The sequence below is a fragment of the Corylus avellana genome, chromosome ca1 (genome assembly GCF_901000735.1).
Source record: "Corylus avellana chromosome ca1, CavTom2PMs-1.0".
Taxonomy (NCBI): domain Eukaryota; kingdom Viridiplantae; phylum Streptophyta; class Magnoliopsida; order Fagales; family Betulaceae; genus Corylus; species Corylus avellana.
In genome coordinates this window covers 252,687-270,450 of record NC_081541.1, presented here as the reverse complement: position 1 = coordinate 270,450, position 17,764 = coordinate 252,687, and the positions used below count along the sequence as shown (strand labels likewise).

General features: G+C 36.9%; 4 protein-coding genes and 1 pseudogene across 4 annotated transcripts in view; 4 read left to right on the top strand and 1 right to left on the bottom strand.

Annotated features, from left to right (window-relative positions):
* Nucleotides 1–532: 532 nt before the first annotated feature.
* LOC132168145 (small ribosomal subunit protein uS9m) lies at nucleotides 533–5,072 on the bottom strand. The gene is made up of 4 exons (XM_059579237.1): nucleotides 4,400–5,072; nucleotides 3,316–3,756; nucleotides 1,138–1,218; nucleotides 533–887 (listed from the first exon to the last, which is right to left on the bottom strand). Exons 1-4 carry the CDS (start codon nucleotides 4,941–4,943, stop codon nucleotides 796–798), a joined length of 1,158 nt encoding a protein of 385 aa, XP_059435220.1. The 5' UTR covers nucleotides 4,944–5,072; the 3' UTR covers nucleotides 533–795.
* Nucleotides 5,073–7,264: 2,192 nt separating this feature from the next.
* On the top strand, nucleotides 7,265–8,956 carry LOC132188466 (3'-5' exonuclease-like). The gene is made up of 2 exons (XM_059602924.1): nucleotides 7,265–7,417; nucleotides 8,459–8,956. Exons 1-2 carry the CDS (start codon nucleotides 7,265–7,267, stop codon nucleotides 8,954–8,956), a joined length of 651 nt encoding a protein of 216 aa, XP_059458907.1.
* Nucleotides 8,957–10,526: 1,570 nt separating this feature from the next.
* LOC132188394 (3'-5' exonuclease-like) lies at nucleotides 10,527–11,413 on the top strand (annotated as a pseudogene).
* A 1,742-nt stretch (nucleotides 11,414–13,155) lies between these two features.
* LOC132162284 (protein SRC2) lies at nucleotides 13,156–14,226 on the top strand. The gene has a single exon (XM_059572540.1). It carries the CDS (start codon nucleotides 13,202–13,204, stop codon nucleotides 14,024–14,026), a length of 825 nt encoding a protein of 274 aa, XP_059428523.1. The 5' UTR covers nucleotides 13,156–13,201; the 3' UTR covers nucleotides 14,027–14,226.
* Nucleotides 14,227–17,411: 3,185 nt separating this feature from the next.
* The window catches only part of LOC132188349 (UPF0496 protein At3g49070), a 7,916-nt gene continuing 7,563 nt past the window's right edge, over nucleotides 17,412–17,764 (top strand). Inside the window, exon 1 of the mRNA XM_059602776.1 lies at nucleotides 17,412–17,415. Coding sequence (XP_059458759.1) covers nucleotides 17,412–17,415 — 4 coding nt within the window. The remainder of the gene's footprint in view (nucleotides 17,416–17,764) is intronic.

Here is a 17,764-nt window from a genome sequence, read left to right as displayed (position 1 = left end):
AATCAATTAATGAAGAAAAAAAAATTCAAAGATTGATCACACTAGCATTGTTAGATAGTTGTCGGATAAAAATGTAGCATATAACATTATCTTCCTTTTTTTTTTCTTTTTTTTATTCATTTCTCTTTTTTCTTTCTTAAATAAAGTTTTTTTTTCTTTATTTAATTAAAAAAGAAATATTTAAATATATAGATAAAATATGTTAAACTACTACTTACACCAAAAGATTAAAAACTTATAAATTTAATCATTTAATTAATTTTGTTAAATCTTTGCTACATTAACTCCAAAGAGAATTGTCTTTTTGTCCAAAACTACTTTGCTGCATCCCCGTCTCTACTTTTCAAGTTATGCGGGAAAAATGAAACCTTATGAGTCATGGCCAGTGGCCACAGACACAGCATCATACTATAAACTAGAAAGAGCTCACTTCCTAAAGATAATTTTTTTTAAAAAAAAAAAAAATGAAAAGGAGATAGAAGTAGTAGTAGTAGTAGTAGTCATTGAACTAAAGTTTCTTGCCAATGAAGAATGATGCATCAAATGGTAAACTCAGACTTCTATTGATGGGGAGAGAAAATAAGCTAAAATGAGGCAACAACCCAACAAATGTTTGATTCAACAATAATTTCTTTATGCTGATTGCTAAAATTCTAGCAGCACCTAAGAAGCACATTCGGATACAATCTGCATTACAAAATAAACACCAGACCAAACAAGCGTATCTCCGAGCAAAATTGAAGTTCCACAAAAAACTGGTCCTGCAGCAGAGCAAGTTCCAATACAAACCAATAATTAACGCTTGACCCATTGGAAGCTCTTTCTTGCTTTTGCTTTGCCTGGTTTCTTCCTTTCCACCACACGTGCGTCCCTCGTCAAGAAGCCAGCTGGTAAACAAATTAAGTGCTTTAGCAGAAGATCATAACCTAACACATGAAGAGCAAGCAAGACACAAGGCCAAAAGATTCTTTTGCGAAAAAATTGATTGTAAGGTCATGTCAACTAGTTTATAGAATGACCAGAACACACCAAGCAAGCCATTTTTATACAACGGGAGGGGATAAAGCTGGGTTAACAAGCAGATTATGGAATTTTGAGGCACAAGAAAGAATGCTAATCTGCTTTTAGAGATTGTACCATCTTTTAGTGCAGGACGAAGGTCTGGTTCCCAATTTTGCAAGGCCTTGCTGATCCCCAATCGAATTGCTCCAACTTGACCTGTCATCAGGCGCATTTAAATTCTTCTATATTCACAAATAATTAAAAATTGATAGAAAAAAGGATAGTGGAAAGTTCAAACACAATCTACTATAAACTTCGAACACATACTAAAAGTGTGGGATTGAACCAATGACCTTAACCTCCACATTTGGTCCAAACATCATGGCTAGGAAAAAGAAAAATCTAAGATCAAAGACAAAAATCCCCAATAAAATCCTCAAGAAAGGCAGCAGCTTTTCTGAATAAGGAAACAATGTTGCTGATATTCTGACCTTTGTCAACATCGAACAACCACAAATAAATTATCAATGATACACCAAGCATGCTAAGGAAAATGAATGATCAATGATACACCAAGCATACTAAGGCAGAGGGAGGAATGTAATTGGAAGTCGGACTGGAGGAGTGCATTTTTTCAGTAAGTATTAAGAAATTTTACTAGTAAGAGGAGAGACGTTATGCGTACAGGATGCATGCAAAAGGTTTCCCTAAAAACTTACAATCCAAAATGTTAAGGAATCTATAAAATGAACAGAAAAAGAATTTTCGTAAGATAAGGAGCTCAAACCAAGTCCATGAGAAAAAAGATTAGAGGTCAGTCTCACACAAATTGAGGAAAAGCAGTTGGACAACCAAGCAACTCTTGTAAGATAAGGAGCACACCAGAATCTAAAGACGGATTAGTAAATAATTTTTTTAAAAAGAAAAAGACATTTCAGTCATGTTTAGGAGTTTTGAGCAGTTTGTGAGCTATTTTATATTACAAGTCTTATTGTTAATGGGTGTAAGTCTATTCAAACAATGATTTTGAATAAAGAGAGAAGTTTATTCCCAAATCCTTGGTTTGAAGGAGGTTCAGATTCCCTCTAAGAACCTACGCTAAATTACCCCGCTACAAACTTGATATTCAGGCTTGTAACAGTATGTATATCTTCATATACAAATACATATGAGTCACGCAAATTTCATGTATATAATCATAAAACACATCAATGATGCCCCAGTGCCTTATCCAGCTGAGCTGAGTAAAGCATCAGCTTGGTCAAGCTTGGCTTACATGGTTAACAAAATCAAGGATGTAACCAATCCCTTTGAGTTGGGACTAACCCCCATGGCTGCAAGCAAACCACTTTCAGGATATCATGGAAATCAAAGCACATAATGGGAAGTCAAGGTAAAAAAACAAATGTAAGTATGAACATGAGCAATTTCACTTAAGTAGGAACCAGAACCCCTTTCTTTTTTCTTGTATCAATCACCATACCACAACCAAAGTACTACGATAGCATTGCCGATTTAAATAAATAATAATAAATAAATAAATAACTGAACATGCACCTAATTGTTAATTATTGATAAAAGTTCCAGTACGGAGTACAAAGATCAAGAGAATTCTTTAAACCATGGGTTGGGAAGAGGGGAAAAAAGGATCACATCATCATACCAAGAGAGGAAATCAACCTAAATCCGTCTTTCAGACATTTGTATCTCCATGACTTCTGACAATATATGAAGGACAAGGATTCATCTTACCCACCCTAGGCACTAAAGTTTAAGACTACACATATATCATTAAATATGTTGATATATCTGCTACTTATAAGAAGTGAAAAACATTTAATTTTTCTTGTTCCTTTCAGATTAAAATCTATCTTTAACGAGCACAGATTTATTCATATGTTAGTCAATAACAATAAACTCAAATTGACAAGTAAAAGAAGAAATAACGGGACTAAATTTGGGGTGTTTGATTAGTCGACGATGGATTTGCCTAATAGAAGTTGAGCAAAGGCAACAAAGAAATGCTGGAACATATCTTCATTCATTGTTCAGTAGCTATGGAGCTTTTAACCCATCCCTTACCTACTGTGGATTATACCTGAATCCATGAAAGACTGTTCAAAAGGTTACAAGTTGGGGGAGGAAAACAGGAAATATGGAAAAGAGTGAGGGAAGGGGGGAAAAGCATACAATAAAACAAGATTCTCCTTTGTTTCCTTCGAGCAAAAACTGAACTCAAGCTAATCAAAATGATCATAGAAGTTCAAATATAAAGCTAGAAATAGATTTTTAGCTACGAACACTCAAACTCACCTGAGACTCCACCTCCTTTCACAGTACAGCTGACATCCCAAAGGCCCAAGGTCTTTGTCTCAGAAAAAGGACGCAGGAGAGCAGCACGATGATCAAGCATGGGAAAATAGACATCAAATTGTTTATCATTAACAACGAATTTTCCATCACCAGGTTCAATCCAGACACGGGCTATGCTGCATTTCCTTCTCCCAGTTCCATAAGCTCTACCCTTGTCATCTACTTGTCTCACTCTTGCTTTAGCAACCTCCTCCTGTTTCTGGCGCTCTATGTCTGCTCTTGTGTTTTTTCTCGTATTTTTATCATACCGAATTTCCTCTATTTCACTTAGAGGCGGCAATCCCTCAATCCCTTCAAAGTCCTTTAGGGCAATCAAACTGTCCAGCATTTCATCTGTGATTCCAGATGCAGCAATGAGGTCGCCAAATGCACGATTTGGACCTGCAATTATATACATTTAATCAGTATAATATTCGTTGATAATTTGCAGAGTTGATATCGGGAACATGATGGTTTTCACCTTAAAATTAAGAAGAAGAAAAAATGAGACTCATATTCACTAATCAGAATTCCTAAGCTCCGATCTTAACTAAAAGACTGTACGCCCATGTTCAGTTTCTTTCATTTAGCACTCCACTATCAAAGAGTGCCGTTCAAAAATCCATCTGAATATCCTACTGACAGATACTTGGCAAGATTTAACATCTGCATAAAATTGAAGGCACTATTCCCACTAACAGTCACTGAATCATAATCCACCCCAAGTTTATTTCATCTATAAATTCCATACTTCAAAGTAACATTCAAAGTTCAACAAAGTGAAACCCCGTTTTCATTATGCTACCACCCAACAAAGTATCCCCATCATCCTAGGCATCCTTTCTATTCAAAATACCCATCACTCATCCTAACCACCCCCAACGAAGCGTTATCACAAACCAAAAAAGAAAAAAACGTCAAACAAAAGAAAATTAAAAAAAAAAAAAAAACCACATACGCACAAACTGATAAGTCAAAATTACGAATAATTAAAATTTGTTATCTCGTATGTTATGTTGGCGCAATGTGGGGGTCATTGATGTACCTTTGAGTATAGCAGTGAGCTCCTGCTCCTCCCTCTGGAGCCTCATAGCCTCCTCAGCCCTCTCCTTTTCAGCGTCATCACCCCCAGAAGTAGTACTGTAACTACTCTCAACCCCGGTTTCACCGACCTCCCTTACAACCTCCTCCTTGAAACCGAACAAGTCGTCCTTGTCCTCCTCCTCCACCAAGCTCCAGGGCTTGTACCCCTCCGCTGTGGCCCACTCCTCATCGCCACGCGTCTTTCCCTCGCTTGCTCTCAGCCAAGACTCGTCGTTCTCGGCGGACGGAGAGGTCCCGGCAACGTCTCCGGATTCCTGGGTGAAGAATTGGTCGAATTTTCCCTCGCTTTGGCCGGAGAGATTCCAGGGAGTCGATGCGGATTGGTCAAATTTGCCATTGCTGTTGTTGTCGCTAGAAAAGAATTTGGGGAGGGGAGAGAAATAAGGGTTTGGGGGGAAATGGGAGTGGGGATATGGATGTGATTTGGAGGAGAGTCGGGTCAGCCGACGGAAATGTGAGGATTTGGGGAGGAGACGGGAGAGCATTGTGAGTGACAGAAGCAGAGGAGAGCCGGACGACAGGGTTTGGGGGAGGGTTGGATTTTCGGTAGGGTTTTAGAATTGGGAACAAAGATCCGGCCCGGTTCAACTCAGGCGGGTACAGGATCGTATATTATGTTATTTATTATATATATGTCTATGCATTTTGATGGTAGGTAGATCATAGATTATAATATGCATTTGTATGTCTAGAGACTAGACATATTTCAGTTGTCCAAGGTAGTTCCTCCCATATTGTATATAACTAATATTTATTAACCAATTTATTCATGTTTGCCTAATTTTCTATTTTTCTGTCACACTCATTAGTTTAGCGTTTGGGATTGTGTTAAAAAAGTGTAATACTATATATATATATATATATTGAAGTAATTGTTAAAATTATCATTGAATTTAAGATAGAATCATTAATTATTTGAATATTAATTTCAAATTTAATAATAATTTTAAATGTTAAATAAGAAAATGTGAGAGTATGACTGTGTGTAACATTTCTTTTAAAAAATAGAGGTTGGACTTTGCTTAAAAGCTCTAGTACTGAGAAACTGTTTAGTGTTTGGTAATTGCATGCATAAAGTGCTTTGAAGTTATTATATATACTTTGTTTGGTAACGAAAACTAAATAGTGCTTTAATTTAAAAGTTAAAAATGACACGACAACAACAAATAATAATAATAATAAATAAATAAAGAAAAGGGGATCGAAGAACATTTAATTTTTGATAGCAATTAGCAACCATTTACTAGGAAAACCACTGGAATATGATATTCATCAAAATCTCAAGATACCACAGATCGATGAAATGAATCAGCTAATATTTTTGTAAAGCCAGGCAATGCAAATATCAACAAAAGCAACATTCAACTGATGATCATTTTCGGGTAAATCCGATATATAATTGGGTTCTTCGGTGATGCTCGGTTGCTGTTTGATCTTTTTTCAAGCCAATAGTGGAACATCCGCATGACATTAACTAGCTAATTAATATATATACCCACGCATATATATATTTCATAAACCTTTAATATGCCTCTGTTTGTTCATATTAATTTGGTGCTCAGAACACACAAACAAGCAAGCAGATCGAGTTTCTTTTTAAGATCATGGTAACAGAATCTGGTGCGTCTAAAATTTCTTGATTCTCTTTTTTGCGAGTACATATAGGGTGAAACTCTTCCATTCAAACAAAATTCAGAACATTCACTAATAAGTAATAGCAAAAGCTCATTACTGCAGAACTTTGCTGCATGCATGAGAAGTATATAGTTTGTCACTGCATTATATATTCTCTGTTATACAATGTCAGATGAAATAGGGAAGGAAAAAACAAACAAATGTACGTACGTACGTAGTTAACCTTTCCTTTCTTTTAGACGATTGGGATCTCTTGGAAACTTGCAACGGGAGCAATTTTTTTTACTAGTCTTTACTCTTTACCCAAAAAAAAAGGCTTGTTTTATGGGCAGTATCCTAATTACCTGTTATACAAGTTATACCATGAAGGGAATCTGTTCTACTAAATCACAAACATCATCATGATAATATCTTTCCAAAAAAAAAAAAAAAAATGATTATCTCAAAAAGTTTGAGTCCGTACATATGCAAGCACATCTTTTCTGTTGGAAGTTCTACATTGCCGAGGTATTAAGGAGATAGGCCATTTATAAGGATGGGGGGAAGTTTCAACTCTTAAGCTAACTTTTGGGTTGAGTTAGGCCCAAAACCCATTCTTAAGATGCATCTTGTTGATTGCATGTTTGCCATGGTATCAAAGCCGAGCCCAATTAATTGGTTGTAGCCCACCGTCACCCATTGTCGCATGCGTTGGCTTGGATGTCCTCCGGCCACACGTGAGGGGGCGAGTTGGAAGTTCCACATTGCTTGGGTATTAAGGAGATTTGCCATTTATAAGGGTGAGAAGAAACCTCAACTCCTTAACTAATTTTTGGGTTGAGTTAGGCCCAAAAACTCATTTCCAACATTTATCTTGTTGATCACATATTTGTCACTTTCCCCATATGTTGTACTTAAAGCACACTTTGCACCAGTTATTGTGTGGCACACTAAAACGTACAAGATGATTACTTCATTGAACAAACTTCAATGTGAGGCTTCAAAAAAGAGAGAACTGATCGATGTGATGGATAGAAGAATTAGTTGGAACGCCTACTTAAGACCGGCCACATATATTCGATGAAGAAAAGCAAATTAAAGTTCAATTGCATTGATGATTTTAAGGCTATAAATAGCCAAAGCTAATTACGGGTAATTTCATATCTGATCGAGTAATAAGAAGGTAGAAGCCATGTTTGGTTATAACAGAAACCCCGCCAATACCATAACTTTCAACCCTACCACCTCCAAATACTGTGTCAACTTTGCTGGGAAAACCATAGAAACAACAGTCACAGACAAAGGTAGCACCATAGATGAATGGGTTCAGCAGTGGCGGAGCCTCGTTGGTGGTTGGGGTGCCGTGGCACCCCCAACAATTTAAATTTTTTTTTTTTTTTTTTAACTTTTTCCCTACTATGTGGCTACTTCAGGAACTTATTGGGGCTGGATTTTTAGTTTTTTACCACTTACCAGTGACACTGAGTATCCCAAGATTTCTGGTCCCCATCTTTATTGGCATATTCTTTTTCTTCTCTAGTTTTTAGTGTTAGACATGTAATTATTTCTCAATTCGGCTAACCTAGTTTCCCAAATCAAACAAACAAAAAAGAAAAGAAAAAACACAATCTAGACTAAAGGTTTGTTAAAATAAAAATGGGTTTTCAGTGACTGAATAGTTTAATTAGGTCACTCACTGGCATATATATATATATATATATATATGAATACAAATTGCTGCTAGGAGACTAATGGGGATCACAACTGGGACTCCCAGTTGTAGAGTTTGGCATTTTTTTTTTTTTTTTTTCATTTCATGGGTGGTCATGAACTACAAAGTATGGATTTTTGTGTTTTAAAGTGTAAGAATCTGCTTACTTTTTTTATTCCAGAAGTGTTATATTGCTGTTGTTGTGTTATATTAAGATATTGTTTAAACTCTTTAGGCTTTGATCAAATTAAAAGAATAATACATGTTAGTAATTACCGAACGAGCATTTTCAGCTATGAAAATTGTTAAAATACAACTTTACAACAAAATTGAGGATGATTTTCTTGCAAATAGTTTAGTTCTTTATATTGAAAGAGAAATTGCTGAGAGCTTCGATTTAGATTCGCTACTTGATAATTTTGTACTTCTAAGAGATCGTAAAGTGTAGTTCTACACACTTTTTTTTTTTTTTTTTAGTATTTCTGTCTTTTTGATATAGTGTCGACATGTTACATTTCTAATATATCAATTTGAGCACATATTTATGAACTTTTATAGATTTTTTTTTTTTTTTTGTGATGCATATATTGTGTGAATTACCAAATTTTTAGGGCGCAAAAAAAATTTTAGCGGCACCCTCAATGTGAATTGTCTGGCTCCGCCACTGGGGTTCAGGAAATCCTTTCCATGTACGATGGAAAACCCACTGTCGTTGGCTTAGACATTGAATGGAGGCCTCATCCAATCCGTTCAATGAGCAACAAATCTGCGACCCTGCAACTTTGCATTGATGAAAAGTGCCTCATCATTCAACTCTTCTATTCGGACTACATCCCCGAGTCCCTGAAGAGCTTTATGATGGACTCCAACTTCATTTTTGTTGGGATTGAGGTTGATGACGACATAGCCAAGCTCGACAATGAATATGGGCTACCAAGTAACAAAAGCGCCGACATCCGTGAGCTGGCAAAGGCACAATGGCCGGGCCGGTTTCGTAGGCCTGGCTTGAAGGATCTGGCTTTGGAAGTTTCGGGGCTTGCTATGAAGAAGCCTAAGCATGTGTGCATGAGTAACTGGGAGGCAAGGGTGCTTAATGAGAATCAAGTTGAGTATGCTTGTCTCGATGCCTATGCTTCTTATAGGGTAGGCCACAAGCTTCTCTTTGAACTTTGAATTAGTCTAAGGGCCGGGGATAATTAATAAGCTTTTGCAGATGCTTGCTTTGCAGTTTGCACACAGTCGATCGGTTTTATGTCAATGGTGTTTTATTTTTATTTTTTAATGTTGTCTAATTAAGGTCTTACTCTTAGCCTTTTGAAGTGTGAGCCTTAATTTGTTTAGTTTGTTTTATGAATGTTGGAGGTATTTCTTTTTCTTTTTAATTTGCAAATCTTGTCTTCATGATAATTAATGAATGGTATGATATGGTATTGTCAGGCATTTGTTTCGTCGCACCTCTCTTATCCTCCATTAATGCTCCTGTCATTCACCTCTTAATGCTTTATATCAAGGGATTTAGCTTACATGCTGTTATTAAAATAATAATATGTATGATGTACTTTAATCAACGGTCAATATTGAATTTCTTAAAATCTATTTTCATTTTCTCTCTCCTATTAAATATTTTTAAAATTAAGTCAACTTTAAAATTCAATATTGACTGTTGATTCAATTACAGCATGTAAGCCGGATCCATCAAGAAGAGGAATCTCTTAAGTGGTCAAATTATTTCAATTCGTCGATGGCAAAAATACAATTCTTGGTTCACAAGAGGACTAATCTTTTTCAGCATGAAATATTCTTTGTTGAGTGTTGATAGAAGGTATTGTCCGTTGATATAGAAGGTATTGGCTGTGAGATAGTTTAGAATAAATTCCACTTTTTTTTTAATTAAAAATATTGGTTTAAAGCAAGATAAAAATATGTTGTATAACATTAATTATAGGTTGGTATTTATACGTCTATTCATGGTGGATCATCTTTTAAAATGGAAAAATATAACGAGTACATGCCATTTATAACTTGACAGATCTCCAATTCTATTAGTTGTTTGGCACCAATTCTGGATGAGTTGGATATTATAAGATCGTCGCCTTCTAGGATAATGTGTTTTGGTTTTTCAATACTTGGATTTACATTAGAGTTATTTTGCTTTCATTAATTGAACCAAGACTCTGTATGTGTAGACAATGCAGTAGACATATTTCAGTTGTTCAAGGTGGTTCCTCCCATATTGTTTCACTTCATGGTATTAGTGTTTGGAAGCATTTCCATTTTCTTCCCTATTTTTCTCCCCCGCTGTTTAGTTTTCTCTAGCTCCCCTGTTATGTACTTGCGAAAATCCCTAAACTTCCTCCTAAAAATATGGGGGACACCTCAATGAAGTGAATCTATTCTACTAGTACTACAAAGTTACACTAACATGATAATCTCTCAAAGTTTGTGATTCTATCGAGGTCGTTCGTACATATGCAAGCATATTTTTTTTCCCCATATGTTGTACTTAAAAGCATACAAGAATTGGTTCCTTTGAACAAACTTCAAAGTGAGGCTTCAGAAAGGAATATTATTGTACTGATCATGCGATGGATAGAAGTTGAACGCTTTAAGCTAAGACCACATTCGATGAAAAAAAGCAAATGTTTTAATTGGATTTGAACGCTATAAATACCCAAAAGTGTCTGTAAATGTTTCAAGGCAAAGCTGAGGGTTAATTTCTTATCGGAGTCGTAAGAATTTAGCCATGTTTGCGACATTGAACAGATATCCCACCAATACCATAACTTTCAACCCTACCACCTCCAAATATTGTGTCAAATTTGATGGGAAAACCATAGAAACAACAGTCACAGACAAATCTAGCATTATAGACGAATGGGTTCACGAAATCCTTTCAATGTACGATGGAAAACCCATGGTAGTTGTTGGCTTAGACATAGAATGGAGGCCGAATTCATCACGTCAAGAGAACAACAAGGCTGCAACACTTCAGCTTTGTATTGGTGAAAAGTGCCTCATCGTTCAACTCTTGTATACGGACTGCATCCCGCAGCCCCTCAAGAGCTTTTTGATGGACTCCAACTTCACTTTTGTTGGGGTTAGGGTTGCTGATGATATAGCCAAGCTCAATGATGATTATGGGATAGAATGTAACAAAAGCGCCGACATCAGTGAGCTGGCAACGTGACAATGGCCGGGTCGTTTCGCAGGTAAGCCTGGCTTGGAGAGACTGGCTTCTGAAGTTTTGGGTGTTTCTATGAAGAAGCCTCCGGATGTGCGCTGGAGTAACTGGGATAAAAGGGTACTTGATGAGAATCAAGTTGAGTATGAATGCATCGATGCTTATACCTCTTATAGGGTAGGCCACAAGCTTCTCATTGAAATCCGAGGGGATAATAAGCTTTTACATATGCTTGGTTTGCACACGGCTGGTTTTAAGTCGATGGTGTTTGTTCGTTTGTTTTTTTATTTGTTTCTTATTTTATTTTATAAATGGTATCAGGCGTCTGCTCTTTGATTTTTGCCTAAAATGTTTATGTTGTCTAGCTAATTAGGTCCTACTCCTACCCTTTGGCCACTCTGGCCTTTTTTAAGTGTGAAACTTGGTTGTAATGGCAACTTCCGTTTGGTTTGCTTTAATAATTATTGCAGGTGCTTCTTTTTCTTTTTCATTAGCAAATATATATATGTTGGCTTAATTTTTCTGAAAAAACTAAGGTCTTGATATAATGATATGATATTGTTAAGCATCTCTTGGGGCATAGCATGCCTCTTTCCTTTCATTATGGTATTAAAGCAGAGGTTATGAGTTCAAATCCTCACTCCATCAATTCACTCCGTTTTAATTTAACATTTTACTTGTTGAGCCTCACTTAGATACAAGATAACTGTATAACAAATCTAGAAAACAAAATAACTAATTTAGTTAAACAGTCAGTCAGCAACCATCTTCAACTAACTTACATGCATGTGCACCAGATTGTTTCTTCTGATACAGCTTGCCTGTGAGTTACACTTTTTGTTAGTATGATATATTATATGAATAAAAGGGAAGGTCTTGTGTGGGACATAAGGGATCCGGGGAAGGTTAAACCGATCAAATAGAAAAGAAACTTTCAATATTTTTTGGTTTTATTTCTTTGATTGTGATACTTGTTTTCTGTTTTTTTGTTTTTTTTTTTTCTTAAAAAAAAAACAAGATAATTTTCTTGCCTTCTTTAAAACCTTCCTTAGAAATGAAATTAATCTTCTTTTTAACACCTCTCTCTCTCTCTCTCTCTTGAGTAAGAATTTAATTTTTCTATTTTTTTTTTTTTAAAAAAAAATTCTTTTAGATCATAACGCTGATTTCTTTCTCTCCAACTCCAGCTTGATAATAATAAGGTAGATAGAAAGAAAATGTAGTGGCAGGCAATAGACAAAGAGACCTCATAAAATTAAGGGCGGACAATGCGTGGCCTTACTTTTACAACAATTGGAGCATTCATTGTACGTCCTCCAGGCTGCAGCTAATCAATTATCAACTTTCATTTGTTGTTATCTCAAATAATTTTGGTGAGTTTAAAATCAATTAAAATACTAAGTTCATCAGCTGAGGGAGGATCCAAAATCCATATTTAATTACGGTGTGAACGCATGTTGTTGAATGTTGACTGGGTCAGGGAGTCACATGCCCGGATGGTTGATGCCGAGGAGATGGTTTGTTCCGTGGGAAACCATTTAAATAACATTAGTTGTTTGAGTCGTGTAAGTGTGACTCTAATATAGTTTTTAAATTTATTATTGGGCTTATAATTGATCACTATTAAATTTTGATCAAATTATAATTTTAAAGGTAATTACCTTATTCTTGAAATAAGGTAAGAATAATTTATAAAATTACTTATTCTCTCTAGACGAGTAATTATTTTCTAATTGAAATTTAATATTATAGTGTTATATATTTGAATTTTTTAAATAACATGTCAACATAATTATCGCATGATATTATATAATTGTTTTTTTTTTTTTACGACATTGTCATAAAAAAATATATATATATATTTAAACTACTAATCTATTTTTCATAAAATGTGTCCCCACCATTAATAGTAAAACACGTTAATAAAAGCGTTAAAAACTACTTTGAAAGTTGCTTAGTGGTTAAGCATTCGCTTGTCCTATTTAACCCCTACCCCAAGCATTCACCACCTAATTATGATAACCTTATCGTAACTTCCTTTGTCCAAAATACCCTTTCATAGACATTGCCTGCACTTGCCGGTCAATTTTCTTTTATAAAGTGTAAATGCTTAAGGGTAATTGCGTACTTTGACAGAACAAAATATTCTTTCTGGTGCGGGTGACATCGTCGTCTTTTGGACCTATAAAAACAGCTCAGCGGAATTGCAACGCAACATTGCGCTTTCAGAAATCAAAATGGCGTCTCGCTACGAAGTCGAGGTGAAGATCTCATCGGCCAGGGACCTCAAGAACGTCAACTGGCGCCACGGCCCCATCAGGCCCTACGCCGTCGTTTGGGTGGACTCCAAGAACAAGAGCTCCACCAGGGTCGATGAGGGAGGCGACACTTGCCCCCACTGGGACGACACCCTGGTCATCCCCTTGTCTGGCTCCGTCGACGACTACTCCTACCTCTACATCGACATCGTCCACGCCGGCTCCGAGGAAGACACCAAGCCGCTCATCGGGTCGGCGCGCCTCAAGCTGACTGATGTCCTCGACGACGTGGGCTTTGGCGAACGCGCCCAGCGGACCTTACAGCTCAAGCGACCATCCGGTAGGCCCCACGGCAAGATTGAGGTTAAGGTCGAAATCCGTCAGCCACGATACCGTGCGCCGGACCCATACTACGCACCGCCTTACGGGGTCCCACCTCCGTCGGCTTCCCGATCCGCAGAATACGCTCCTCCGCCGCCAACCTATGGTAACCCATACGCCGCACCACCACACGATCCTTACTATTCGGCGGCCCCACCGGCTGGGTACCCCTACAGTGGGTACAATGCACAAGCACCAGCACCGTACGGTCAGCCGAGTTACGGGCAGGAGCAGAAGCAGAAGAGCAGCAAGTTTGGTATGGGAACGGGATTGGCTGTGGGGGCGGTGGGAGGGCTGTTGGGTGGGCTGGCAATAGCGGAAGGAGTTGATTACGTGGAGGACAAGATCGCTGACGATGCGGCCGATAGGGTTGAGGATCGTCTGGAGGATGACGACGCTGGCTACGACGGCGATGACTTCTAAAAACTGGAGTCGCTGGAATGTGATGTGCTGTGTGGGGCCCTTTCTCTTTAATGTCTTGTATTTTCTCAAATTTCCGATTTATCTTTTTTCAGTGACTAGGAGTGGGAGCTAGGGTCACATGACTGTTTTTTCTTTTTTCTTTTTCTAAAAAATAAAAAAGAAAATAAACATCATGCTCGAATTTTCTGAGCTTTTCTTTATTTAAATTAATTTAAAATAAGAAAAGAACATTAATGTCACGTCCCCATTAAACAACTTTTTAAGAGAAGGCGAGAACGCGCAGTCGCTATAACGTCATTGAGTGAGACTGCACATTGCGCAAGGCAAGACTCCGAATCGCACGTTTATTTTTTTAAAATGACAAATTGACTTGTGGATTATTGTAGCGTGACAAAAGGAAGAATATGGGGCATAATCATCTACTTGCCTTGTGGTGTGGGGAACACCGTTTTTCAAAAGATGGAATAATGCTCGGATATGCTGGCTTCGTGTCGCAGCGAATCCAATGGTGTTTGGATGCAAGGACAGGGTCAAGATCGAGGAAACTTCTTTAGTCCTAGTATTGCCCCTCCCTAATCTCATATTTATTTTATTTATTGTTTGAATTATGTACCAATGAACTCAAAAATATAAAAAGTCTCACAAATAGTGAATCATGAATAGGTGGATACCAATTTGATTAGTTTTCAAAGCAAATTAGCATTCCGATCCCATCTTTAATAATTTCAAACGATACCAAGTTCAGTGAAGTAAAAGATGTTGGAGAGAATATTTGATTAATAGAATATATATGTTACTCATGAAGCTGGAATCATATCTTCATTGCCTGAAATCATCACTTTTATGCACTTTTGTCGTCTCATAAGATTTTAAATTAATAATTTTAATGCAAATGGGTGTTTTTCAGTTACAATTGCTTCTAGTGAATGGAGTTCTTCCATTTTATCCTCTTTAATTATTGATACTCACAGCCATGGGCCACGGCGTATAATAGCTAAATACTGTAAGCTTAGGAATCTGAAAATAGAATCATTCACACTGTAAGTAACTATTGCATCATTCACCATTATTTTATTAATTGATTCATTTAAAGTTTTTTTAGTCGCTTGTTTGCTATTAAATTAACTTGTTTTGTATTATTTTTATGAGAATAAAACTAATAAAAAAGATATACGCGTGGGGTATTAACTGTATTATAGAAAATAATAGGAATAAATACAAAATAAATATATGTGATTGGCCTAAGTTACAAATTGTTTCCTATTGTATAAAAAATAATTCAATATCATTGAGAGTAGGCCAAAATAACAATTTAGTCATTGGCAATCAAATTTGGTCAACGCACTTGATAGATTCTGTTAGTGTGCCACGTCAACAACAATGAAATGATGACACATATCACTCTTATATATATAAACTAAAAAGCTAATTAAAAAAAAAAAAAAAAAGGAAACTTTAGTAAGCCCCCCTATATTTCTAGTTGATTTGACAAGTACCCCCTGAATTATCAAAACTCTTACTCTCACTTTGGACCCTTATGTTAGTTTTCACCGTTAAACTAACATTTTGTGCCCATTATACCCTCAATCAAAACTACATCGCTTTGGGCTCCAAAACTATACAACTACCTAACCTAAAACGACATCGTTTTGAGTATAATATTTAAAAATTTAAAAAAAAAAAAAAGAAAAAAAAGAAAAAAAAAAAAAGAAAGTGATCTAAATCTAAGTGATCAGAGCCACCGCTGGTCCGGAGGGTGGTCAAACCACTCCCCCATTGGCCAAGGCGGGTCCCCCACACCTGCACACAAAAAAAGGGTGCTGGGATCTGCAGCTTTTGTATCGAAACCACCCCGCCCCTTGGGTGGTCCTCACACCCAAAACAATCCTCAAACATCCCCCCCCTTTTTTTTTTTTCTTTTGTCTTTTGTGTGTGTATCTAGACCATCCAGAGTTCTACTATGAGCCACCTGATTTCGTCTCTTTTTCTTCTTTCTCTTTCTTCTTTCTTTTTTTTTATATATATATATATATATATATTTTTAAAAAAATAATAATAATAAATTAATGCTTAAAACGAAGTAGTTTTGAACTTGGTAGATGTTGTAGTTTTGAGGCACAAAACGGTGTAGTTTTGAGGTAAGGGTAAAATGGGCATAAAAAGTCAAACTGTTTGACTTTAACGTTGAAAATTAACATAATGGTTCAAAGTGAAAGCAAATCAAAGTTCAAGGGGCCGAAGTGAGAGTTTTGGTAATTCGAGTGGTGCTTGTCAAATCGGCTGGAAGTTCGAGGGGGCTTACTGAAGTTTCCAAAAAAAAAAAAAAAGGGGAAACTTTACTTTGGCCCCCTGAACTTTCACCTGATTTTACAAACTCCCACAGAACTTTCAAATCTCTCATTTTGGACCCCTGAATTTTCAATTACTCTTAATTAGAACTCTTCCCTTAATTTTAGCCGTTAAAAATACAAAAAAAAGACCAAAATGTCCTTGATTTTCATTTTTTTTAAAATTAAAAAAAAAAAAGTTTTGGAAGTTGAAATTTTATACAAAAGTCATGGGTATAAACGTCATGTAACGTTTAAAATCTGACGGAGAGGTTCACATTGAGAGTAATTGAAAGTTCAGGGGTCCAAAATGAGATATTTGAAAGTTTAGGGGGTTTGTAAAATCGAGTGGAAGTTCAGGGGACCAAAGTAAAGTTTTCCAAAGAAAAAAAAAAAAAAAAGGGAGTGGCATGACTGCCAAACGGCAGCTAGCCGATGGGGGAGGGTGTGGCCGGAGAAATCTGTGGGCTTTCATTCTTCGAGTAAAAAGAGCCGATAGGGCGTTCAAAAAGCCTAATGGGATGGATGATCCAGAATCAAAAAAAGCCGTAAATTATGGTCTTAAACCGAGGCTGACTCCCAAGTCAGAACCATGCTCAAGACTTATGCTTTAATTCATATTGGCCTACGGAAATTAATGTGGGCTTTGCCTCATCCGAGTTTAACGTGTGAAAGGCCCAGGCCCAGGCCCAATTAGACTTGTGCAATCACTGCTTTCCGCTTGTTTAACGTACAGCACCCTCGTTAATTTTCCTCTTCTTTGCTAATGCTTGCTCTTGGCGGCTGGTGCTGTGTCTTCCCTTTTTCGTCTTGTTTGTTCGCATGCACATATGTTGTTTGTTCTATTAAGAAATCAGAAGAAAAAAGACCAACTATCCCATAGCGTGTCCGTGGGTCTTGATTTTATTTTATTTATTTTTTATTTGTATTTGTATTTGTATTTTTTTTTTTTTTTTTTAACAAAAAGGGACATTATAACTCCAATAAAAAAAAAAAAGTAGGGTACATTAATCAAATTGAAAGATTTAAAGAAACATTACAAATAGGATGGTAGACTAATGGGTAAGTATAGTTTTTTTTTCTAATTAAAAGAGGGGGGAGGGGCGACCAGTGTAGATTTCTCCCCCTGGGCGTGACCATAGGGGCCCCCCCTCGCCATGGAATGTCCGGTTTGAGCCATAGCTACTGCCTAAGCGGCGAGCCCGTCACCACAGCCCCACAAAGGTGCGAGTTGGTAAAGCCCAGTGTTGAGCACGCACTACTACCGCAAGCGGGTTCGAACTCGTGCCCCTGGAGGGGGGGATTTACCCGGCTGCTTTACCATCTCGACTAGGGTAAGTTTATCCTCTATAAATTTTTTTTTAAAAAAAAAATCTTGATTATATAATCTTTGAATCAAAAAATTCAGAAT

What these genes read in the sequence shown, in the direction of transcription:
- LOC132168145 (XM_059579237.1), bottom strand. Translation starts at nt 4,943, where the DNA reads ATGCTCTCCCGTCTCCTCCCCAAATCCTCACATTTCCGTCGGCTGACC. An exon ending in GCTCACTGCTATACTCAAAG is followed by an intron (nt 3,757 to 4,399) that starts GTACATCAATGA and finishes ATATAATTGCAG; the next exon opens with GTCCAAATCGTGCATTTGGC. An exon ending in TCGTCCTGCACTAAAAGATG is followed by an intron (nt 888 to 1,137) that starts GTACAATCTCTA and finishes TTTGTTTACCAG; the next exon opens with CTGGCTTCTTGACGAGGGAC.
- LOC132162284 (XM_059572540.1), top strand. Translation starts at nt 13,202, where the DNA reads ATGGCGTCTCGCTACGAAGTCGAGGTGAAGATCTCATCGGCCAGGGAC.
- LOC132188466 (XM_059602924.1), top strand. Translation starts at nt 7,265, where the DNA reads ATGTTTGGTTATAACAGAAACCCCGCCAATACCATAACTTTCAACCCT. An exon ending in TTCAGCAGTGGCGGAGCCTC is followed by an intron (nt 7,418 to 8,458) that starts GTTGGTGGTTGG and finishes ACTGGGGTTCAG; the next exon opens with GAAATCCTTTCCATGTACGA.